This window comes from Meleagris gallopavo, chromosome 1, assembly GCF_905368555.1.
Source record: "Meleagris gallopavo chromosome 1, MGAL_WU_HG_1.1, whole genome shotgun sequence".
NCBI classification, from domain to species: Eukaryota; Metazoa; Chordata; class Aves; order Galliformes; family Phasianidae; genus Meleagris; species Meleagris gallopavo.
This window is the reverse complement of record NC_139404.1, coordinates 24,878,228-24,900,702: the sequence shown is the minus strand read 5'-3', so window position 1 is coordinate 24,900,702 and position 22,475 is coordinate 24,878,228. Positions and strand designations below refer to the sequence as shown.

The window sequence follows — 22,475 nt, the reverse complement described above, 5'->3', positions numbered from 1 at the left end:
ATTGAGCCACATAGCTTTCTAAATCAATATCAGTGCCCTCAAATCTCAGACCAAAAAATACCTGTCAAAAGAATAGAATGACTGTTCTCATCGTTCCAGCCATCAAAGTTATTTTGATCAAGTCTGTGTGTATTTTTAATAACGATTTTCCTCCTCTCCCAAAGTCTTGTTATTCACTTGAAGGTAAAATTATACAAAAGAGAAACTTTATGAAAAAACGTAAGAACCTCTGGGATAAGATCAACCAGTATTTTGCCAGCACAGGATCTTGAGTTATATGTGTGACAAAAAGCACTGCAAATATTGCTTTTCATAATAGAAATATGGTTTTCAAAATATGTATTTTAATAACATGCAGCAGTGACAAGACTAAAATAAACACCCATTTATAAAGTGTTTGCCATTTTCACAATTTTTGTGAAGATATATCCTTATTGCATCTGCATGCAAAAAGATAAACAGAAAGTCTCAGTAAGACTTAGAACTTAAGCTTAAGAGAAAACAGCTGAATTTTTTTCAGTTTCACATATTGTCTATGCCATTACAAGATCTACACAAGAAACCTCCATCAAAACCAGCTGAAATCAGGGAATGAGGAAAGCAAATATTCTTATGGCTTTTTCACGTTAGGCATGTAATGTTGTCAGTGAAGAGCAGTATCTTTCTACAAATATTTAAAGCTTAAAAGAATGTGAAGAAATGTTTCTTAGAATTTATCAAAAGCAACTATTTGTTTTAGAAGATGTGTAATGAAGTTCTGTTCTTCCAAAACCAAAACACTTCTGTTCAAATTGTATGAATAAGGCATGTATTCTAATGAATGAATCTGTATGACCAAAGATAACAGTACAAGAGCACTACATACAGATCTATGATGACCTTATTTTAAACACTATTTAGAGAGGGTGACTCTTCTGGTCATGCAGTATATTTATTGCTGCATTTATACACTTCTGAATCATATCCTCATTTGAATATTTTGTACTTCATTATTAGTTACAGAAAACGGACCAAAATCATGGCAAAATGCCATAAGTTATATCAGCTTTTACTTTGTTATTACTGAAGACTCTACTTTCTCATTTCAAAAAATATGGTGCTCTTGAAATGAAGCTATGGATAAACTTTGTTCAAGCAATTTCAAAAAGACAGTGGTATAATGGAGGTCACAATATGACATGTAACACGCAGACAAATCATTGTTGTACCAGCAGATGCCTACTAACAGAGTTCTCAGAGGTAGTGGGAAGTTATTAGGCGGGCACCCATACAATTACAAGGCACAGTTCAGTGATTGAAACATTTATGGCACTTTGTTATGGACACACGTTCAAAACAGTGTCTCTTATCTTAAAGGAAAAATAATTTTTACATCCATCTCATAAGCATGTTTCTAAAATTTATATCACTTTTAGTGTTTCTCAAATACTGAATCAAAATAATAATGATTTTTAACCATTAGCGTATGGATTTAGTATAAAGTCAATTGTATTTAATGTGCTGGAAAAACAAATATAAAAACAAACAAAAAAGCCAATATATGCTATAGTCTGTAAATAGGAAAGAACAATGATGGCAATATGAAACTGTGGAGAAAAATACACTGTGTTCTTCCACTGATTACGACAGATAAAGAAGCTACTCTTCTGTTTCTGCTACACTTGAAGAAAAGTTATTTTAATTAATTAAATACATCCTCATCAGCTAAATCAACATCTTAGAACAGCATTTATATTAGAAACAAAACAGATCAGTGGAGATTCCATTTCTGATTTTGATTTAAAAAAAAAAATATATCTCAAATTCACCAGTAAAATTTTGCAGATCAGAACATATTTTAGGGATTAGAAATAATTAACTTTCCATTCACTGTAATACCTCCAAAAACAGTGAAAAAAGCCTCTAAACTCTCTCTATCAGTATGCATGTCATGTACATGTGACACACGGTGTCAAGAAATCTATTTCATTTCTTACAGCTAAAGGAACAAAATATAGATGCCACTGCTATAATATAGTTCAAAGTGGTTATACATACCTGCCCATACCAACTGTATTCCAGCATTGTAACCTCAGTGAAAACCAAGTCTTAGAAAACTCAGAGCAAATTTGTGAATGCCAACTGTTTCATGTAAGACAAAGCTTATCACTATGTTGCCACTTTCCCTTTCAAGGGAGTGTGCTACAGCCTACAACTTTTTACTTAACCACTGGTGCTACTACAATCATAGCTTTGTTGAAGTGTTGTGCTCTTGCAGCTAAAACCTGTTGATAATGAACCTGAACCCATTATTTTGAGTCAATGAATTGAAAGAAATAGGGCAAAGAATGAAAGCCACAGGGCCAATTACCAGCATTCTTTGATGTATTACTTGCTAGCACCCACCAAATCACTTTGTGTCTTTGTCTTGATCCCCTCTGTTATTCATTAATTATTCTGGAAGGGTTAGAGTTCAGATAGCTAATTGCACAGACAGTCTTACTTGGTGGGGATTCTCCCTACACTGACACTTTCCCCAACTGTGCCCAGCCACCTTGTATTATGCCAATTAATCCAATTCTTGGCATTTTTGTACAGTCCTCCAAGTTCTTTTAAAGCTTTGCCTAAAATGTTTTCAGTCAAGTTCGTACAACAGAGGCTGAAGAAGATTTAAGACTGGGATAGATAATGTTTTACAATTGTTCTCTTCTTTCTTTGTGCATGCCACTGGTCCTAGTGACTCATTTTTCCTTCCCTACATGCTTGTCTCTTTATTTACAAGCACAGCATGTAGTGCTTTTATTGCATTTTAAGAAACTAGAGTTATATTAGACAATTCATTCTTCTCCCTATCCATCCTTGCTCTTCATTTTTGTCAGAAAGGACAAAATGTATATTATATATGTATATGTACATACATATATATATATATCTTCATATCTATGAGAGATTTTCTAGAAATAGCCTTGTAATTAACAAATAGAAAATACCATATTCTTACACAGATCTTAGTGCTTGGAATATTTTAATGTCCAAACAATAATAAGGGGAAATAAAGACAAAAAAAGAGATAGAGATAGCGAGAGAGAGAGAGAGAGAGAGAGAATAAAGGGAATCATGAGAATACAAAAAAAAAAAAAAAAAAAAAAAAAGGCAAGTCAATAAAAAGTTCTGCTCCATGAGGTTATAGGCTCCTGTTTGCAATCTCATTCACTGCTCATGGACTTCCAATTCTAAAAAACACATACTTAATACTCTCTTCATTTTCACCCAAAATGGGAAAGAAATGTCTGTTTCTTAAGTTCAGCCACTAATCCTATGCTTGTTATTCTATGCTGCCACAGATACCCACAGTCCAACTCCTATAGCCCTGGAAAACTGGGAAACTGGGAAAGCAATGGAGGGACACAAAACAGAAGGCATAGAGTCAATTCACACTTAGGTACACCCCATTGTTTAAGCCGATCCTACGCAATAATTCCAGCTCCTCATAGTGACAGCAATGTAGCTGCCAACTGTAAAATCAATGGCTCTTCTGAAAATTGGGAAGCTAAAGAGATGTGTAAAACTAGTTCCTCAGAGGGTACTTTGAGATTCAGTGTGCACAGACAAGAGGCCCTTTAAGAAAATGATCACTGAGATAAACAGAAAACAGCAGTCGTAGAGAGCATGCTTTAATTATTTTAAATCATAATATTAGGTACCCAAGTAATATTCCAGCTATGTGGTTATTGTTTTTCAGAGAAAATAGTTCATTTGTAATATTGTACCATAGTCATAAGAGTGCTTAATAAAACTTTACCTAGGGAATGTCAGCCTTGAATTATACTGAACAGATATTACAAGTTAAATGTGAAATACTGAAGTGCAAGATACAGGGGGAAAAATGAGACAGAAATTTTGTAATAAATCTGTTTTTTTTTTTTTAAATAGCAGTATTTTAGCACTTCAGGTGATGTAACAGTTCATCTCCATTTGCAGATAACAGAAATCCAATATCCTTCAAGAAACCAGGTCAAAAGAACAGTTCAATAATTACAGAAGTCTTATATAAGCATCTGTTAAACACCCAGGAGCATACGGTAGTTGGGGAAGATGAAAGAAGTTTGTTTATAGATTTCATTTTTTCCACCACAGGAATCTAAAAAAAGCTTAAGCTTTTTTATACACATTTTTTCCCAGTGCTGAAATTCCAAATGTAAAGTTACAAGAGCTGCTCTGAAAGTAATGCCTCCTTTTTTATTCTGTTGGCCCATGACGTAAGAGGCAGATATTAGTGGTACAGCAATAGAGGCTGCACTTTCCCACCAATATCCCCTTCCATTTTGTTCCTGTGCAACAGATGGCAGCAGAGGGGCAGTCTGACAGAATGACCTCTGACATGGAAGTGCATATGAAGCAAATGTGTGTTGCTGAATTCCTCCACGTGGATATAATTGCACACAGAGACATTCATTGACACTTTTTTTTTTTTTTTTTTTTTTACTTAATTTGGGAAGCAACATATTGTCTGCAGCAACTAAACATACTGTTTAGGTTTTCTGCATTGAATAATTACTGCTATTTTCTCCACTGCTATATTTTTTTCCGTATTGCTGAAGTTGGCATTGAGACTTCAGAAGTGTTATCTGTCAGTAAAGTCCTTTTCAGCTGTACAGCCTTTAAAGAAGGGGTTCACTGTATGACCGTATAATTCTTTGCATCCTGGGGCCCTGATCTGGTTAAAGAAACCAGAATTAGCCAATAACTTTTGACAACGACCTCTTTCAGCTATGACTGAGGCTTCTGAAAATGCTCTGCTACTGAGCTCAATAGAAATTCCTGAAAAATTCAATAGGAGTAACTGAATGCAGAGGTCTTTCAGAGGTCTTCTAGATTCCTTTCTCTATAAATAACACAGTATGAAGCACAAATTATTTATTCCATAAGTAATCAGGAAGAACAGAAATTCCTATGTGAATAGGTCCATTACAACTTACAGATTAATATTTAACTCCTGATTCAGAACACTTTAATAAGGGGTCTCCAAGAGCAATGATGATATTTGAACTTGCACTAGATACTCAACATAGTGAAGAACAGAAACAAGAGTTGATAACCTACATGAGCAATTGCTTTGAAATTGCAGAAAAACACAAGCACCAACAAAACTGCATGGAAAAGAAGATCCAGGTTATGCTCAACTTGATTCTTAACTGTATGCAGATATTGATTATGTTGCCCATGTGGACTTAAGCCTATTTAATCCTATTGTGAGCTATGTAGTATCAGTATAATAATACTTCTTTTCCCGAAGTGGTAACAAATTAAATATCCACACACTGATACCATAAAGAAGATACAGTAAATATTACAGCGACCTTCTTAAAGTCATACAGCAAGGATATTCTGAAACTAGTGATATTAACAAATATATTTTTGTCTTTCAGCAAAGTGATTCAGAAATTGAGCTTTTACCCTGGCAACTGTCTAATTTTCAGATCCTCTCTCTAACCTAATAAGCAGTATATCTTGCTTTAATAGTGGCAAGATCCTACCATTCTACTTTTAAAATTGTGCCATTGATTGGGGATTTTGCCTAAATCATAATTACTGGAATTAGTACTATTATTGTTTTAATTACTACTCTGTATTATAGGAAATAATGATATTTTCAATGAACTCTCTGCACTATGCATCGCTCTGATGAGGTAAATGAGGCAAAAAGTATGTCTGTTTTCATGTATGGAACTTTGTAAGCATAGCAACTAAATACGAAGACTGCTCAAAATTCAACCCACAAGTCAAAAGCATTGATTTGTTACGCTGCTTTAACAACCTACAGAAAAATAATACCAACAGAAAATCAACTTCAAAACAAGTGTGCTCTGAATGAATTCAAAATGTAGCAGTCATCCCTTATCTCATGACAGAGTTACATAAACTGAGTCTAATTTGAATGTTGTATTAATATGTAGTGAAAGAAACACAATACTTCTTCTTATGGATTCCTCTTATATTGCCTTTGAATCTTTCTTTCCAGGATCCCCCATTTTGGATTGTTTCTCACAGCCACCACCCAGCACTTTCCAAGGGGTGTTCCCATGTGCTGCCTGGCAAGCGAGTTGATGATACGTGGGATTCCAAGCTCCAGCCCTACAAGTCCACACAGGCCTGCTTCTCTCACTCGTGTCTGCACACTTGGTGGACTCATGAAGGGCTTTCTCTGATGTACAACTCGTGCTTTTTTCCCCTGCCCACCTGCAGATTTTCATAACACTTCAAGGTGCTTCTTTTGAAATTGGTCTGCAGGTTCAAGAGATATTGAGATGGCAGAAAAGAAAGCTTGATGATGAGCAAATTGATGGCAACTGCTGTCATAAAATACCACATTTCTTTACAAAGCTATGCTAAAAATGATCAAATATTGCTGCCCTGGAATGGAAAAAATGGAAAAAATGTTGGATGCCATATGGAACCTCCTGGAACACTGCTTTACTAGGAAGCTTATTCAATATATTCTCATTTATTTAATAAAACAAAACCTGAAGAAGCATCACTGACATTTTCCCTATGAACTGCAAAGAAACTTGAGTTCCATAGTACTTTTCCTTGAAAAAATGAAAATTTTAGAGAAATCTGAGGGTTGAAGCAAAATACAGTGCTCTCTAACTGATTTCAGAGGAGTTAAGGAGTCATTATGATGTCCTTTGAATCCCAGAAAGGATAAGAGCTACAAGACCACATATCTTCAGTTATATGAAGGTAAGCAACTACAGAATAATACTCTTTAAGCAAAACATCATTTGTGAGAAACGTTGACTTTTCTCACAGTTTGCAACATTATTGTGGAACAACTCTCTAATGTTAAAATTAACTGAAAAGTAGGAATATAAATTCAGTCATCTAAATATGTAGAAAACAGCAGTGCGAAAGGCTAGAGAAGGTTTTAGGAGTGTGTGTACTAGAGATGCAGTAAAACACTTATTATGAATAATGAAGAAAAAATTGAAAATCAAATATGATTTGAAAATTAAATCAAGACTAAATTGGATTTTCAGGATCATCTTTTAACCATTACATTTCTGAAATATTAGGAACTATTCAAGCACACAGTCAGTGGCTTGTGTGATGCAAATGCCGACTATCATCTAATAATAGAAATTTTAGTGTCTTACTTAATGAAACACATTGCATGAAAGGTGTATTTTATATTTATTTAAGTCTTGAGGAGGACTATTAAGAATTCACCTGGGAACATTCTCTTTTCTGCTAGCGGATTTTTCTGAAAGAACTTACATGCATGATGAACTTAAGAGCTGTAAAGAAAGCCAATGAACCGAATGGCTGCATACAGCCAACAGTAGTAGCAGGGAAACTGCATAACTGGCTAAGAATATACTTATATTCAAAGGAACTTAAACTGTAAAAGAAATCCACTTTCATCTTCCTGCTGCAAAAGAAAGAACTGCAGAAAGGAATAATTGGAATTTCAGGTTAACTACATTAATGTTGTTGACATGTCAGAAAGATTTAGGTATTACCATTAAACGAAAAATAAGAATGGATTCTTCTGTTTGCTGCATGACTGGGGACTTATTAATTAACTGAGGTAATGGAGACTGTATTTTTAAGTCATTTAAACACTTTTTAGAATCACAATTTAGTGCCTGAGGGCCTGATCTAGCAGTTCAGTTCTGAAATTATATCTTCTACAACAGTGGATAATGGGTCAAATCTAGTCACTTGCTTTCCCTTTCTTAAATGAAAGTGCAAATGTAGTAAAATATTGTAGTAAACACTGTACTGCAACGATCATTTCTAATGAATTTCTAATGAAATTGTTGATGATCCATTAGGAAGAGACAGAGATTAGACTCTTTGGTCGCATACCTGAGGTAGCCCTAACTGACTGCTCGTATGCATATTTATTGTGGCCCACGTATACAGTGGGCCACTCCTCACAACTTTTGATTCTACGAATTTCTACATACATATGTTATACATATGTTATTTTACTGTAGAAACATATACTACAGACAAAATAACTGGCAAGAGTTTATTCTTTCCAAAAGAGATTTTCTTTTTATTATTTTTTCATTTTTGAGAATAAATTCCAGTTAAGCCTCATTTCTTCCAAGTCTGTAATCCATGAAGAAGTGTTGCTTGAGTTGGGTTGTTATTTTTTTCTTTTTTTTTTTTTTTTCCAATCAATATGCATGATGGCAGATAAAGAATTTTCTATCTGCAGAGGGTCATCACATTTTTTTAGAAGCAATATTGCTATTATCACAAGAGTAGCCCATTAACTGTAGCACAGCAGTGAGGGACTCACGTCAGCATTTCTTTTGGTAGGAAGTGTGCTTAGACTAGCTCTGTACACATGGAGATCTGAGTTTGTATAAGGTTTTCAAGTAGCAGTACAGAAAAGTTTTGTATGTGTGTGTTGGGTTTTTTTTTTTCCTGTTATGTACAATTTTATTCACACAATCACAGGATTTTAAAGAACTAGTTTCCCTTTAAGTTTTATTATCTGTCATCCAAAATAACTCACGTAGCTTGTTGTTGTTTTTTTTTTTTAAATAGTGATTTAAATACAAATCAGCATAGTATGTTGATCATACAAATTCTCTGGGAATTATCAATGGATGGGATGTTTTCAAAATGTTTTCAGAGTTATTTTTCCTTTTGAACATAGAATTATTATTTTTCTAACTCTAAAACTGCTGCTTCTGTTGACCCAAACTAAACCTTACCGAAGTCAGAGAGTTTTTGGTGGTCTTTGGAGTTGGTCACAAGTCTGTCAGTTTGTGCATGTCAGTCCTTATGCAGCCTTATGCAGTAGGAAAACTCCATTTGTTTTATTGCTAAACTACCACAGAAATCATTTTTACATTGTGAATACTCCACGTAATTGACATACAGCATCTAACATGGAATACTTTGCTTTAGAAATGGAAATTCATCCTATTTACCTGTTCATTGTGCTCTGATTCTACCAGAGGTCAACATCAGAGAAGCAGAAAGCTGAAAGATGAACTTACCATCATGCAGATCACTAACTTACCCATACTACTATCCTAAAACATGAGTTTTAGCATCCTACAATAACTTTTGGAGCAGTATTTGGTGTAGTGTGTGCTGAGTCTTCTGTGAAAAAATGAAGTATTACTGATTTGAAAAGTAGAAGAGTCTTGATACTTCACTGGGTTTAAAAGAAGTGGACTAATTGTTTGGAGAAAGACTATCAAGGCTGCTAGCAATCCCAGTGCTTACCTGCTAAACAAAGTCTTCAAAGAGCTTAGTTCAATTTCCTGCATGAATATAAGTCCCGGGATAATTTTGATTGTTCATCACAAGTGACATTCAACTTTCAGAGAAACCTATCTAACATAAGTTAATAAAAAGCATTTCTTCTGGACAATGGTTAGAGAAAAGACCTCCAGAAAGTGATTCACTTTTTGACACTTATGAGAGATGTTTTACAGAGGCAGGAAATATATTGTCTTTACACTGGAAACACTTATCTGTTGTCTTTCTCCATTCCACAGAGGGTGATTTGGGCAACTAACTTTAATTAGATATAAAATATTTACAGGATACGCTCGGGTATTAGTGGAGGCTCTGAGGGTTTGAGTCTGTTTCTTTGTCTCAAAATTTCACCTGTAAAATATGAAACCTTCTTCACTGTGAGATGGAGAGAGGTGAAACCTTAAAATTTATGCGATGCTATCAGAATGCCAGTGGGGGCCAGACAATTACTTAAGATAACTAGCTAGGAAAGGATGCTGGAGGCAATGAGTCAAAACCCCAAAAGGTATGAACTGAATGTTTTTATTCTGATATTGTTGGCTTTTACTAACTAGAGAAAAAAGTTCAAAGTTTGATTTTGAATGAATTGGATCATACTTCAAGTGCTCTGTGTGAAATGTCTTGAAACTACTAATCTTATCATTTAAATAAAAAAAATTTACAATTTCAGTAGCACAAAGTGAATGGCGTTGCTTATTTGCATTCAGGCCCACTTTTTTTTTTTTTTTTTTTTGATGGAGTGCGGGGGCAAAGTTGAGACTAAACTCTCTCTAAGTCCATTGGAAATTGTTGTTAAGTTCAAATTTTCCATTCTTTATGTATATGAGATCATATGTTGCCTAAAGACATAACACAACCTATTTTAAATTATTCAAATCTTTTGGCCTGTAACTGCAATCAGCCTCTTTCAACTTTTTATTTTAAGGAAAAAAAAGGACACTGTTCAATTTTTTGTAGTTTAGATATGAACAAAATGGGAAGTCTGTTCTTTAGAGATGTTGCCGTAGTATGTAAAAGCACTAATGAAATATGTAATCTTATATATATCACGTGGTTCCAATTTAGTCTTAGTTTCAGATTATTTTCTCAAAAAAAAAAAAAAAAGTAGCAAACCAATGAACAACAAAATCAAAAACACAGGAAAATAACTGATTTGCTTTAGAAAGCCTTTGAGATCTGTTCAGGAGATCAGATCTGAATGGATCTGAGTTTTGCTCTTTGCAAGGTTTTCCAATGCAACAAAGTCTGCAGTAAGATGTCATAAAATATTAATGGCAAATTGGCATATAAGTGATAATTTTTTAAGAAAAGATGTACATTATCTGTACTTTGCTCCAAAATCACATTGCACAGAGCAAGCATTTAGTCAAATATCTCACTCTGTAATCAGCTTTGCTGCCATTGATGGTTATGTATTTTGGACAAATGATTTACTTGGACTATCTGCAGTGTTCATGTGATGGACAACAATTTCAGCAGAAAAAATAAGCAACAATTATCACATTTTATCCCATCTAATATGAAGTGGATGATGGAGATACAGTATTTCCAGCTGTGTCTTTTTTGCTCTGGTGTTTTCAATTTTTCTTCTCTGCCTAATTTTTCATCTCTCCTTTTTGCTCCCTTCCTATGTTTTGATCTCATGCTTGTTTACTGTGAATTCCAGCATTGCTTCTTATCGTTTTCCTTTCTCTTAGGCACTGTGTCTTTTGCTGGTGTTAATGATATTTCAGGAAGATGAAGTTCTGAGAATATAGCTGCTGCAACCATACTGCTGGAATTATTTTTCCACAGTGTTTTCTGTCCAGTTTGATTTCAAATCATTGATTACAGCAAACCAAAAATTACAATAGCAAATATGCACAATGGATATGATAAAAGCAAGAGACAATATAAAAAACAGTCACGATAATGGAGAAAATAAAACTTACAGAAAATCTTAGTTAACTGATTTTCTAAATGTTCTCTTAATCAAGGAGAAAATTATTTCCAAAGCTGCCAAGTCAATGGCCATTTTTCTTTTAATTTCTATAATCTCTGAAAAAAATATATAATTTGTGTCTTTGAACAGTTTTTAGTCAAACTAGTGATCTTTTTAGGGATCTGAAATCAAAGGGGTGGTCTTTGTCCTGGGTGGTCTTTGTCCTTATTTTCAGTCATAAGCAATTAATCCATCATTGTACGCATACCTTATGAGAAATTCTGCTTTGGAATTATGGTCATTTAGAAAGTACTCAAATCCAAAATGTTATCCAAAACTGGCACAATTTCCAGTTATCTGCAAAGGTCTAAATAGGAGATATGAAACAAAATAGCTCCTGGGTTAGGATCTTGTATGCTGTATTAGCCTCAAGCAAAATTCTACAGTGCAGCTACTTAACCTACAGGCAAAATTTCATAATGGGAATACTGAGAGACCTGTAGCTATAACCAGTACTACTGGGCACCGGTATAATATTTCATTTACACTTCTTACAAAGCAATTTTTGTTAATCTTGCTGCATGAATGAAAAATCTCATCCCATAGTCTCCAATTCACTACCCTCATGAACTCATAAAAAGGTCTTTTAACCACTGCTGTGATTTTCAAGTGGAAATAGTAAAATGGCAAGAGTTAAATATTAATATTCAGTTCTTGCATTGTGCCTTTCTTTGATACCAATTACAACTTGAACTTCACCTAACTCAAAAAGACTGCAGACTTCACTCAATTAGCAGTAATAGGATTAATACATAGCTTTGGAACTGAAGATTTAAATAGAAAAAAAAAAGAACAACAAAAAAAAATCCCTTGGCAAATGTACACTACATGTACCAAATTAAACTCAAAATAAATATGCAGACCAGGATGAAATAAGTGGATGTGGAATGCCAAAGGTGTAGGGGGTTATTGTGGAGGGCTTTTTTTTGCCTTCTTGACAACTACTGCTCGTTGCATTGCTTTGAAAACATTCATGGCTGGAGAATAACAGCATCTTTTTCTTCCTTTTGGTTTTATGAATACTATAAAAAGCTGCTGTAATTCACAACAGATATTCTCCTTTGAAGAGCACCAGAGCGATTTCTGTCTGTTACACTTTTCTCCATTACTAATTTGGTATGGTTCTCAGCTCTCTGAAATTTAAGCAATCCCACAGATCCAAATTATTGCATTCAAGTAGCTGTCTCCTGAGAAGGGATAAATGTGACTATTTACAGGTGGAAAGTGCCATGGAGACCAAAGCTGTCTTTCTAGACTACAGTTTTTAACAGCAGAAGAATGAATTTGTGGAAGAGAATCCTTGTATTCATTTATCTATGATGAGTTGGTAGTTGTTTATCTTGTATCTGCATTTTATAGGCATACATAAATATTTTTTAAATTTCCTCCTAACTAGTGGAGATATAAAGCAAAATATCAGACACAATTTATTTACTGACAATGGTTAAATTCTTCATTTCTGGAAAAATGCATTTCAGGAAATACTCGAGTACAGCTAAGTGCTCTTCTTCAAAATAATGTGGACACTAGAAGATTTGTAATTGATCATTGATGACTGCATATTTCTAACATGCAACATTAATATTATGACTGATAAGAACTCCTGAAAAGTATAACTATGGTACTTCCAATGGTAAAACTTATTATCCAGGAGGATTATTAAAGATTGTTTTTTATGTAAGTTTACCATTGGAAAAAAAATTATACAGGTAGATAATAATAGCACTGTCTATATGGAAAGTCTGTTTAATCAAGATCACAGCATCCCAGAGATCAACAAGAGTTTAGAAGTACCAGGACTGGCAATAGCAAAAAGGAGCAAAAAGGAGAATTATTTCTCTCAGAGAAATAACTCATATTATGGGCTATGCATGTCAGCACATCAGAGTACCGAGAAAATGGTCTGTTCAGCTCCAGATCTTCAAAATTAGCCAAAAGTGTGCTATCTCTCGAATCTGACCATCATCAGCCTCTGCTGTTTTTCTGGACTGCAGGTCACAGACAAATCTTTACATCTTGACACTATTTCAATCATGTTTCAGTTTGATTTCAACTACCTGCAGAGATTATCTGGAGTTCATCTTTGTCTTTGTTCCTCACACCAAGAAAATAAAGTAATATTAAATTAATTGATCTACATATTGTAAGAATTTTGTCTGTAGTGGGCATTTTTAACATCCTGAAACAGCCAAAAAGTGCTGGCCTCCAATGTTCAAAGATCTTTGCTCAGAAAATAATGTACAGAAGTTAATTCAGTTTTAATATAGCTCTAAATGAACTTACCCCTGTCTGGCTCTACTCTGAAAGGAGACAGGCATTTGAATCACAATATAGCCCAGAGGTCCTCAGCATATCCAAAATAAAACCTCACAGTTTTCTTCCTAGAGTTTCATTTAAAATTCCCCTCTATAAAGCAGAGACACACTTAACCAAATCTCAGTTTTCAATCTTGGATTTGTCCAGATGAAGAATTTACAAACACACAAAAAGTCAGGCTGTAGAATTTCATCTGGTTGAATTTGAAATTAACAAATCTCGCTTTAGTGGGGAGGGGAGGACGGAGGAGCACACAACACTGAGACTCCAGCCATTTAGAGATGGTTGTCATTCTTTATGAAGATTAAGGGACTTGTAGCCCTGCATTCCTATATTAATCCGAAGGCCAGCCATTGTACAAGCTGCCAGAGTACAGGCTTCCAGACGTTGCACTTGTGATCAGAGTCTTGACCTAAACAGACAATCATTTCCATGATGGAATTTCTCTGGTTCTACTATGGTAACTCTATATGGCATATAAGTTTGATTACAAAGATCTTTAGAAACCATTAGACAGGAACAAGAATAATACATGAATGCAACTGAAGAACCTTCTTCTCTTACAAAATGATGAGCTTACTTGTATATTGAAAGAGCATAACCATATGTGTATTTTTCAAAGTAAGAAGGCTCCTACAGTAAGAGATAAGTTTAACTGTTAGTCAGCTTGCACATCTGATTTGCTTAAGGAGATCTACACAACCTGCAGAACAAATGAGCTAAGGGTCACAGAATAATGCATGAGAATGCAAGGGTTTTTATTTTTAATATATTAATACAGATGAAAAGAAAATAAATACCCCTTATTTTTCTAAGGGAACCATAAACACTACAGGGACTTTGCCCCTAGCATTGAGTGATTTACATATTTTTTATAAAAGTCAAGGTTGGTTTGAAGTCATGAAAAGAAGACCAACCACTGTTAAAGTGATTACTTTTTCCTCTGCTATGCCTGGGTCCAGTCTATGCCACCAGATTCTCACTTTTATGAGCAACATAAAATTCAGACACAATTTCCAGTTAAAAATGAAGCTGTTTCTGCTGGGTCTTCGTAACAACCAACCTCTTTTCTTCTTTTCTGTAACTCAGCGGCAATTCTGATATCCAAAGTGGCAACTAATTGCCCTGACAATTAAATGGTATTGCCACAGCACAGCCTTTATGCATTTGTTCTAATAAATGTCAGAGGAAGCTCAACTCCTCAGTTCAGCAGATGCTAATTTAGGCTGAATACCACCAGCTATTCAGGGAGAGAATTTTTTGCTTTAAATAAGATTAATCTCACAAATGAAGTGTGGTTTCCTTCTCTTCATAACAAAGACCACTGGTTATTCATTAAATCTGAATTACAGGTGTAACAAACACTTGCATAAGAATCATTAATGTCATCTGTTACATAATTACTTATGCAGTGAATAATACTTAATATCTCAACAGTTAAGAGTCTTAAAAATTCAGTTACTATAGTCCTTGTCATAGAGACTACCATTACTGCTCCAAAGCACTTTTTTCCCTTGTGGCCCAAGCAGAAGAACCTGACTACTTCTTGCTTGGCTGCCATTTGTCAGTTCAAGACTTGTAGAACTGTCAAGTAAAAATTTATATTGGACTCATAACTCCCATTGTGATTTCCTTTCCACTGAAGTCAACACCAAGCAGGGATTCCTGTTAACCTTAGGCAAATGCTTCATAAAATGCTGGTCTATTTTGCAAGCCGTAGAAGCTGACTCATTTTTTGTTTTGCAGGTGACAAGAAATAACATCTCATGCTGTTAACACTAGAAAAGCCTGCACACCCTCAACATAAGGCCAACAGCTTTTGCACTATGATTTTCTACTATAGCATTGCAAAACTTTTGTTAACTCCAATTGCAGACTGTTAATCCCTAAAATTTACGTGCTTGGGAAATGGCAGTGTTCACTAATCCCAGAAGTAATGGAAAATCTTGTATTTATGTCTGCAAATAGTTTACCCTCTACATGAGCACCACTATTAGCAAAGTGCCAATTATGAATCGTCCCAGAACCTTATAAATTAGAAACCTTCTTGAGAAAGAGTAGTTGGCATAGGGCAAAGCTGTGCCAAGAATTCTTTGAAGAGTTGCTGAGACGATGATTGTCATGCCTGGAAATGTCCTGGACATACGAGCACTGCTGCTCAAAACTCTGCACTGAAAATACATGGGAAGGAATCAAGAGATCCTGTGATTAAAGCATGACTATTTTGCTTCTCATACCTGTCTTTAACAGTCCTTCGCCTCTTTCATACAAACAATCACAATACTCTATAGACTGAACCATCCTAACAGCAGACAGTTTCTAGTCCTTGGAGAATTGTAACCTGTAGTTCTAATTTTGAGCCAAAGTGATCCAGCATTAACGCTTCCTTCAGCTGATGAAGGTGATGGACCCGCTGAACTTACTCTTTCAGTAGCAGAGACATCAGTGATTTCCATGTTACAGGAATTATCACACAGAAGTAGGTCAACAGCTGTGCTCAGATGTGAAGAGGTGTGTGCAAGAATAGACATAGTGAAAATAAAAAGGTCTAAAAAAATGACAAAAATGATGAGGTATATGGGAGGAAGAATGGTGACTGTGGACTTTACACACTGTAAGGTTAAAAAGATGAAGTCTGTGAAGTTTGAAAAGAAGAAGAAAAGAAGAGATATTATAAGTCTACAAAATAATGAGTGAGTCTGAGAATCCTACACAGATCTATTTATTTCCACTTACCCCTACATTCTGTTCTACTCCTCCTCTTTCCAGATCTTCCAAAATGTGTTCTGCTCTCCTTCCCATTTCCATTTTCCCTCTTATTTCTGATTCTCTTCACCTCATTTCCACCTTTCTTCTTCTTTATATACTCTTTCTTATAATATAAATACCGAAATAAATACCAAAATATAATAACAAAAAGATTGAATATCAGTACTAAATGTATTGCATTAAAAAAATAATAACTATAGTTCACAAAATTAAAAAGGAATATATTTCAAATGACTACCATGAATAAATCTATGTGGATTCATTGAAAATACAGGCAACTGTGCTGAGATATATACTTCCATCTGGAAATGATTTTCTTGGATATACACCTCATCTTCATGCTTTTAGATGTTCTACTTGTGCAAGAGTAGTAAACTACTGCCATTCTGTTCTCTCTTTCAGACAGTGTACTAAAATTTATCAAATTATGTAGCTATTCACTAATAAGAAATAACAACACCAAAAAAAATCAGCTTTAGGAAGTGTTTGAATTGTTATGTGAAATGTGGGCAGCCAATGCAACCAACAGAGAACTTCAGAAGAGGAGCAGGAAAGATGTCAGTGAAGCAGATACTGGGTAAATGAGACTCTCTCTACACGGGATTTATAATGTAAGTAGCACAAGGCTTTTAAGTATAACAGATGTTTGCCAATTTTAGAATGTTGTAAAAAAGCCTGAAAAGACTTTCCCTCCTATAAATATGTTAACCAGACTTGTTGTGTTTCTAAATACAAGATGTTGCCTATAGAAACTTTCTAAGAGTATTAAGATTAAGCCCCAGCAGCTTCAAAAGAACTATTTCAGACAGAAATGTAATAATTTATGGGTCAGCTTGAGAGAAGCTTATCTCCCAGCCTTCCTGGCATCCTAGGTCACTGAAATGGTATTATTTTTTATAGTAAGTCCTACAGAAGTAGTAGGATGAGTATTCTAAACTGTTTTGACACAGCATCTTGTAATGATCTGATCAACACTTAACACACAGGGAAAACAGTAACCCTGGTCCTATTTGATTTATTAATATAAATTTATACATATTTAATTAATTAATTAATAATTCTTTTAACTGCAGTGCCGTGCTGGCAATTCAGCTGATCAAGCTCCCTAATTCCCTGGTCCTTGACAAAGTTATAGATTCTCAGAACAAAGTCCTGCACCTTGATATGCACTGATAAAACTTTTCATGCATTTTCTGGTAGTGCAGTTATTTAACTCTTATTACAATATACACTATGAAAAGAGACCTATTTCTCTACATCAGTGGTGTATATACTCATTTCCAGTCCTTTAGCAATGAAGTTACCTACAAATGTAAGCAGCTTTCATTAGTTGATAACATTTAGGTAGTACTGAGTGAAAAAATCATTATTTTGTTACTCCAAACTGCTACATCCAAACCAGGAACGCTCCCTAGTTTCCGAATTCTTTTTTACATCTATTGGCTACTCAGTCTATTAATCCAATCATTGCATGGCAAGTTAATTTTAGAAACTTATTAAACACTTTGAAGAACCCTGACTATACGATATTAACCAAACTTACCCCTACCAACCAAACTTGAAATCTGATCAGACCAGTCGAAAGGTTAAATTGACGAAGTTAATTTTATGATGACCTTTTAATACTTATAAATACCACAAAATTTGTTTACATTGATTGATTGCTTGAAGAAGAAAGGACATTAAATTTTCCACCAAAACTAATATTTGATAAAAGCCATTCCTAAAGAAAATCGATTTTCCCTAAAAAGGTGCTGCTAGTCAGTATCTAAGGAGAGTTTTACTATGATACTGGAACAATGTTCAGAAAAGGGCATCAGAGTGATATCATTGAGAGTAAGAACTGTGCCCTTGCCCACAGCTTGAAAATCAGAAATCATCATTTTTTGGGTTACAAAGGCATTGAGCATTCCTCTGGATTTTCTTCCAAAATCTCCAGAACAGATGTTTGCTAATCTAAGGTTGCTTAGTTTATATTGCTTATCAGTACTGAGGAGAAAATAAGACATCAGTTCCATGATTCTGTGATCTCTTTTACTACTCCTGATACTTCTTAAAGTTGATCCACCTTCCTGGAAAGTATAGCTTCTTCTTGATCGAGAGAGAGATTAATCTGGATCCAAGTTTTGTGTCACATATAAAGACTACTAAATGAATCAGCTTCTGAATTCTTTTATCCACTACTGTTCTAAAATATCAAGCTAACCCTTTCCTGCTACCTTATCCTTGGTCTCAGTGTTCTCAGTGGTATTTGATGGTACCTCTTCTCTCAACTGGAATTCCTTGTTAGTGTTGGGTCTGGGATGTGTAAAACAGCATTAAGATTTTTTATCATTTTATTGCCATGCAAGCATGCTACACTTATCAACATCAGAACTTCTGTGCATGCAAAGAAAATGTGAGACTTTCAGAAAGGCATAAAGGTCTTCCCTTACTTGCTGTTAACCCTGAGTTTCCACTTTGTTTTTTTAACTTCTCAGAGATCTATAATTCCTCTATTCTTCCCAACAAATCTTTCTTCACCTTTCAGACAGCCAAAAAAGGATAGATTGGTTTTGCTGTAATGCCTCTGGTGAAAAATTTACTCAATCATGACTCTTGGTTCATAATAATAATAATCAGTCCTTAATTGCATGTTGGCTGCTCACAAATGCATGAGAAGAAACCATGTATAGAAGTTACCCTGTCGGTAGGAATATAACATAAACACCGCTACTTAATTATGAATGAGGCATCACTTCATGTCTAAATCCTGAAACCTGTCTTTAATTTTTTTTTTTTCTTGATCATCCTCAAGATGTTTTGGAGATATTGTACATACTGTTGCGAACAGGAATATTTCTGTCTTCCTCTATTTTTACATATTTCTGGTATTTCTGTCCAGCAATAGATGAATTTCCACATCTATTTATTATTATTTCTTTTCACTTTTCTTCTCCTCTTACTTGTTTGTTTTTTTTTTTCCCTATTTCTCCTTAATCTTTCTTCCTCTCCTGATTCTTTCACTGTTTCCCTCTTCATATTTTCTCTTTCCCGTTCTCCCTTGCTTCCCTTTCCCCACATTCCCCTCCTTTTCTTTTTCTTCACCTTTTCCCATATTTCTTTGCCTTTTGATTTCTAGACGGCAAAATGCAATTCCCATGGGCTCTTCAGCACCCATTGATCACTGCTAACCTCTGCAAGCAGGCTCCTCCAGCAGCCCAAGCTGCCACATCTAACTCAGGGACTCCGAAGGCATTAGGAGAACATTGCCTTTCATCAAGATCCAGAGAAGGGACGGCATTGTCCTAAATGTTGAGATAGGAATGTCCTTTTGTCAAGGCAAGAAGATTGGCAAGAAAACATGTTGCCAACTACATGCTGCCTGATTTATTATCTTCTAGTTAAAGCAGCTTGTAGGGAAAGTAGCATGCCAGTGCAGTGCTCTGGTGCACTGACCCTTCTGAGCTCTTGTTAGCACTCACCATACTCAGCATTTCCTCTCATTGATTGATAGAATGATATGTGTATGTATGGCAGTGAGTAGATTTATTACAGCACATTAGCCAGACAGGCAGACAAATGCCCACAGGGGCAGAAATTCTGTAAGAAATAAATAAAAACTTCATTATTTTTCTTAAAACTTCTTTTCTTCAGGCTACACTGGGAAATACTGGAGGAACAGAAGAGTGGAGGGAGGCCAGAAGAGAAAGGGAGTGGCAAGAACTGGAAGGAAAGTTTATTAGCAGTGAGAAAAATGCTTAAAATATTCATTGTTTGGATCCAGAAGTTGAATAGTAGCTGGATCTCTGCTTACCTTCTCTTTCCCTTTGCTAAATAAGAAAGAAAGGATGAACACATCAGACATCAAGCTATCAGAACATTCCTGATATAACAGCTATGAAATGACTACTTGGATGGTCCGCCAGTTGCTGTTCAGCATTCCTTAAAAACTTAAAAAATGAAAAACAAACTGGTATCAGCCTTTATCAACAGCTGCCACCATGTGGTATCTGAGATTTACATCCCACTCCAATATGCTTTTCAATGCTACAAACACCTACCTAGCAGGCACAGATCTACCAGGAGGCAGCATCTCCCTCCTGGCGTCATGTGAAGGTGCCTGCCCCCCCCACAGGGTAAGGAAGCAAGAATTCCGCCCCATTCCTGTTCCCTGATTGCTGTCTGTAAATGCTGTGTGGCACGGAAGGAAATCTCCAGGGCCATTCTACTGTCCAAAAGGAGGATGGAATATGTTGTCAGCCCTACATAATTAGAGAGTCAGTCCTAAGATTAACAATTCAAGGAAAATGTTTTTAAGCAGAATAGGTACAAGACCTAGTTAATAGTCTAGCATCTGCTTGTCCTATTTTTTCAGAAAATATTAACCCCAACAGCTTTATCCCTCACCTTCCTCCTGGATTTCATGTAGATGTTCTTCAAAAATGAGCTAATTATGTTATAATTAAGAATAATTTTTTGCAGATAAAACAGCATTCAGAAATAGTCTTTGTAAATGTCTTCTGGTAATATAGGTACCTCTGAGATTGCTGGAGCTTTGTCTGATGAAAACTGTGCTCCCACCGGCAAAAATCCATTGAACCCAGGGTATTGTGAAAGTGGCATGTGGCACTGTGGATAATGTGCATGGGCTTCTTCTTGAGAATACTTCTCTGTCCACTCTTGATCCCGTAGCTTTCCTCTGAGTTGAAACTGTAGTCCAGACAGTGCCTGCAGCATTGCTTTAATTCTTCCCTTTCCACAATTAACAGGCTGAAAAAATCACTGTAAAACACACACAGAAATTAAAAGAAGCAATTTAATTTCTTGCACAATGTACCTTTACTATTGCAAGAGAAAAAATCCTGAAATGTAAAACCAAATTAATGTAATGGTTATAGGGCATCTATAAGGACACAGTCCCTAACACACCACTGAAAAAAAAAAAAAAAAAAAAAAAAAAGATGAGAAGAAACCGTTGGCATTCACTTAACAATCATGTTTGGAGGTTTGTGACTGACTTTGTTATTCCAAGGGAAGCCAGATACCAGTCTCTTGGGATTAGGTACAAAGGCGAGAAAAAAGTGGACATGTATGAATCTCAAAAGTGACTGCTGGGTTAATAAAACAGTCTGTTTTCTGTTCACCCACTCTTCCTCTCAGTGTGCAAGTACATTAAAATATGTCAAAAGGAAAGCCATTTGCCGGGGAAAAATAATTCAACTAAAAGTCAAAATTTCCAGCTGGTGTATTGCCTTGGTGTGTTCAAGTGCGCTAACAAAGTGACCCACACATCTCACTGGATGAAAGTTGGTATCCTCATTAAAGTAGAAACAAACACTTGAAAATAGGAACAACTGCCAGTCAGGAAAAAAAAAAAAAAAAAAAAAAAAAAAAAGAATCACAACTGATATGAGAAGCCTTCATTTTTTTCCACATTTTTTTCCGACTTGTTCTATAGCAAATACAATACATATTTAAGTATTATCTTGAAAAGTAATGATGGTAAAACTGATTCTATATGCAGTATCCACTCCTGTTTGCTGGAGGAATTGCACTGCTAACAACCATCCACATTATCATCCAATGTTTAGAAGAAATATTTTCACAGTCCAGTATCTCAACAGTCACATCTAACACAAGGATTGGTTCCTGCAAAGGGTAATCCTTTCAAAAATGAGTAGCTCTGGGGAAGAAAACTTCATATCAGAATTACTCATGCTAGAAAAGGTTTGTAGGATCAGCCTCCAACCCTTTAAAATAGTAGCACATTTATACTGGTGTGTACTGTCTTTGCCTTCAGGAATCACAATAAGATTTGAGCACTATCACTAATTCACTGCAGTGTGAGCAATTTTACAATATGAACAACATGAAACATGAGATCTCCTGTTCATTGGCCCACACCCTCGGATATAGCATTACCAGATTAAATAGAAGTCAAAATGACGGAAATGGCACATAATTATGTGAGCTTTTTTTATTAATTTCTATGTGATATTTCTCTGGAAAAAATAAAATAAAACAAAACAAAACAAAATAAAATAAAATAAAATAAAATAAAACAAAATAAAATAAGAATAAAAAAGAGTGAAGAGATTTTGCAAAATCTCTACTGTCCACAGCAGAGTAATTACAATGAATTATCTGAAGAACAGAA

General features: G+C 35.2%; 1 protein-coding gene across 1 annotated transcript in view; it reads right to left on the bottom strand.

The window, feature by feature from the left end:
• Nucleotides 1–21,923, bottom strand: part of TFEC (transcription factor EC) — a 92,050-nt gene extending 70,127 nt beyond the window's left edge. Inside the window, exon 1 of the mRNA XM_085219169.1 lies at nucleotides 20,855–21,923. Within this exon, the coding sequence (XP_085075295.1) occupies nucleotides 20,855–21,055 (201 nt within the window). The 5' untranslated portion in view covers nucleotides 21,056–21,923. The remainder of the gene's footprint in view (nucleotides 1–20,854) is intronic.
• Nucleotides 21,924–22,475: the final 552 nt, after the last annotated feature.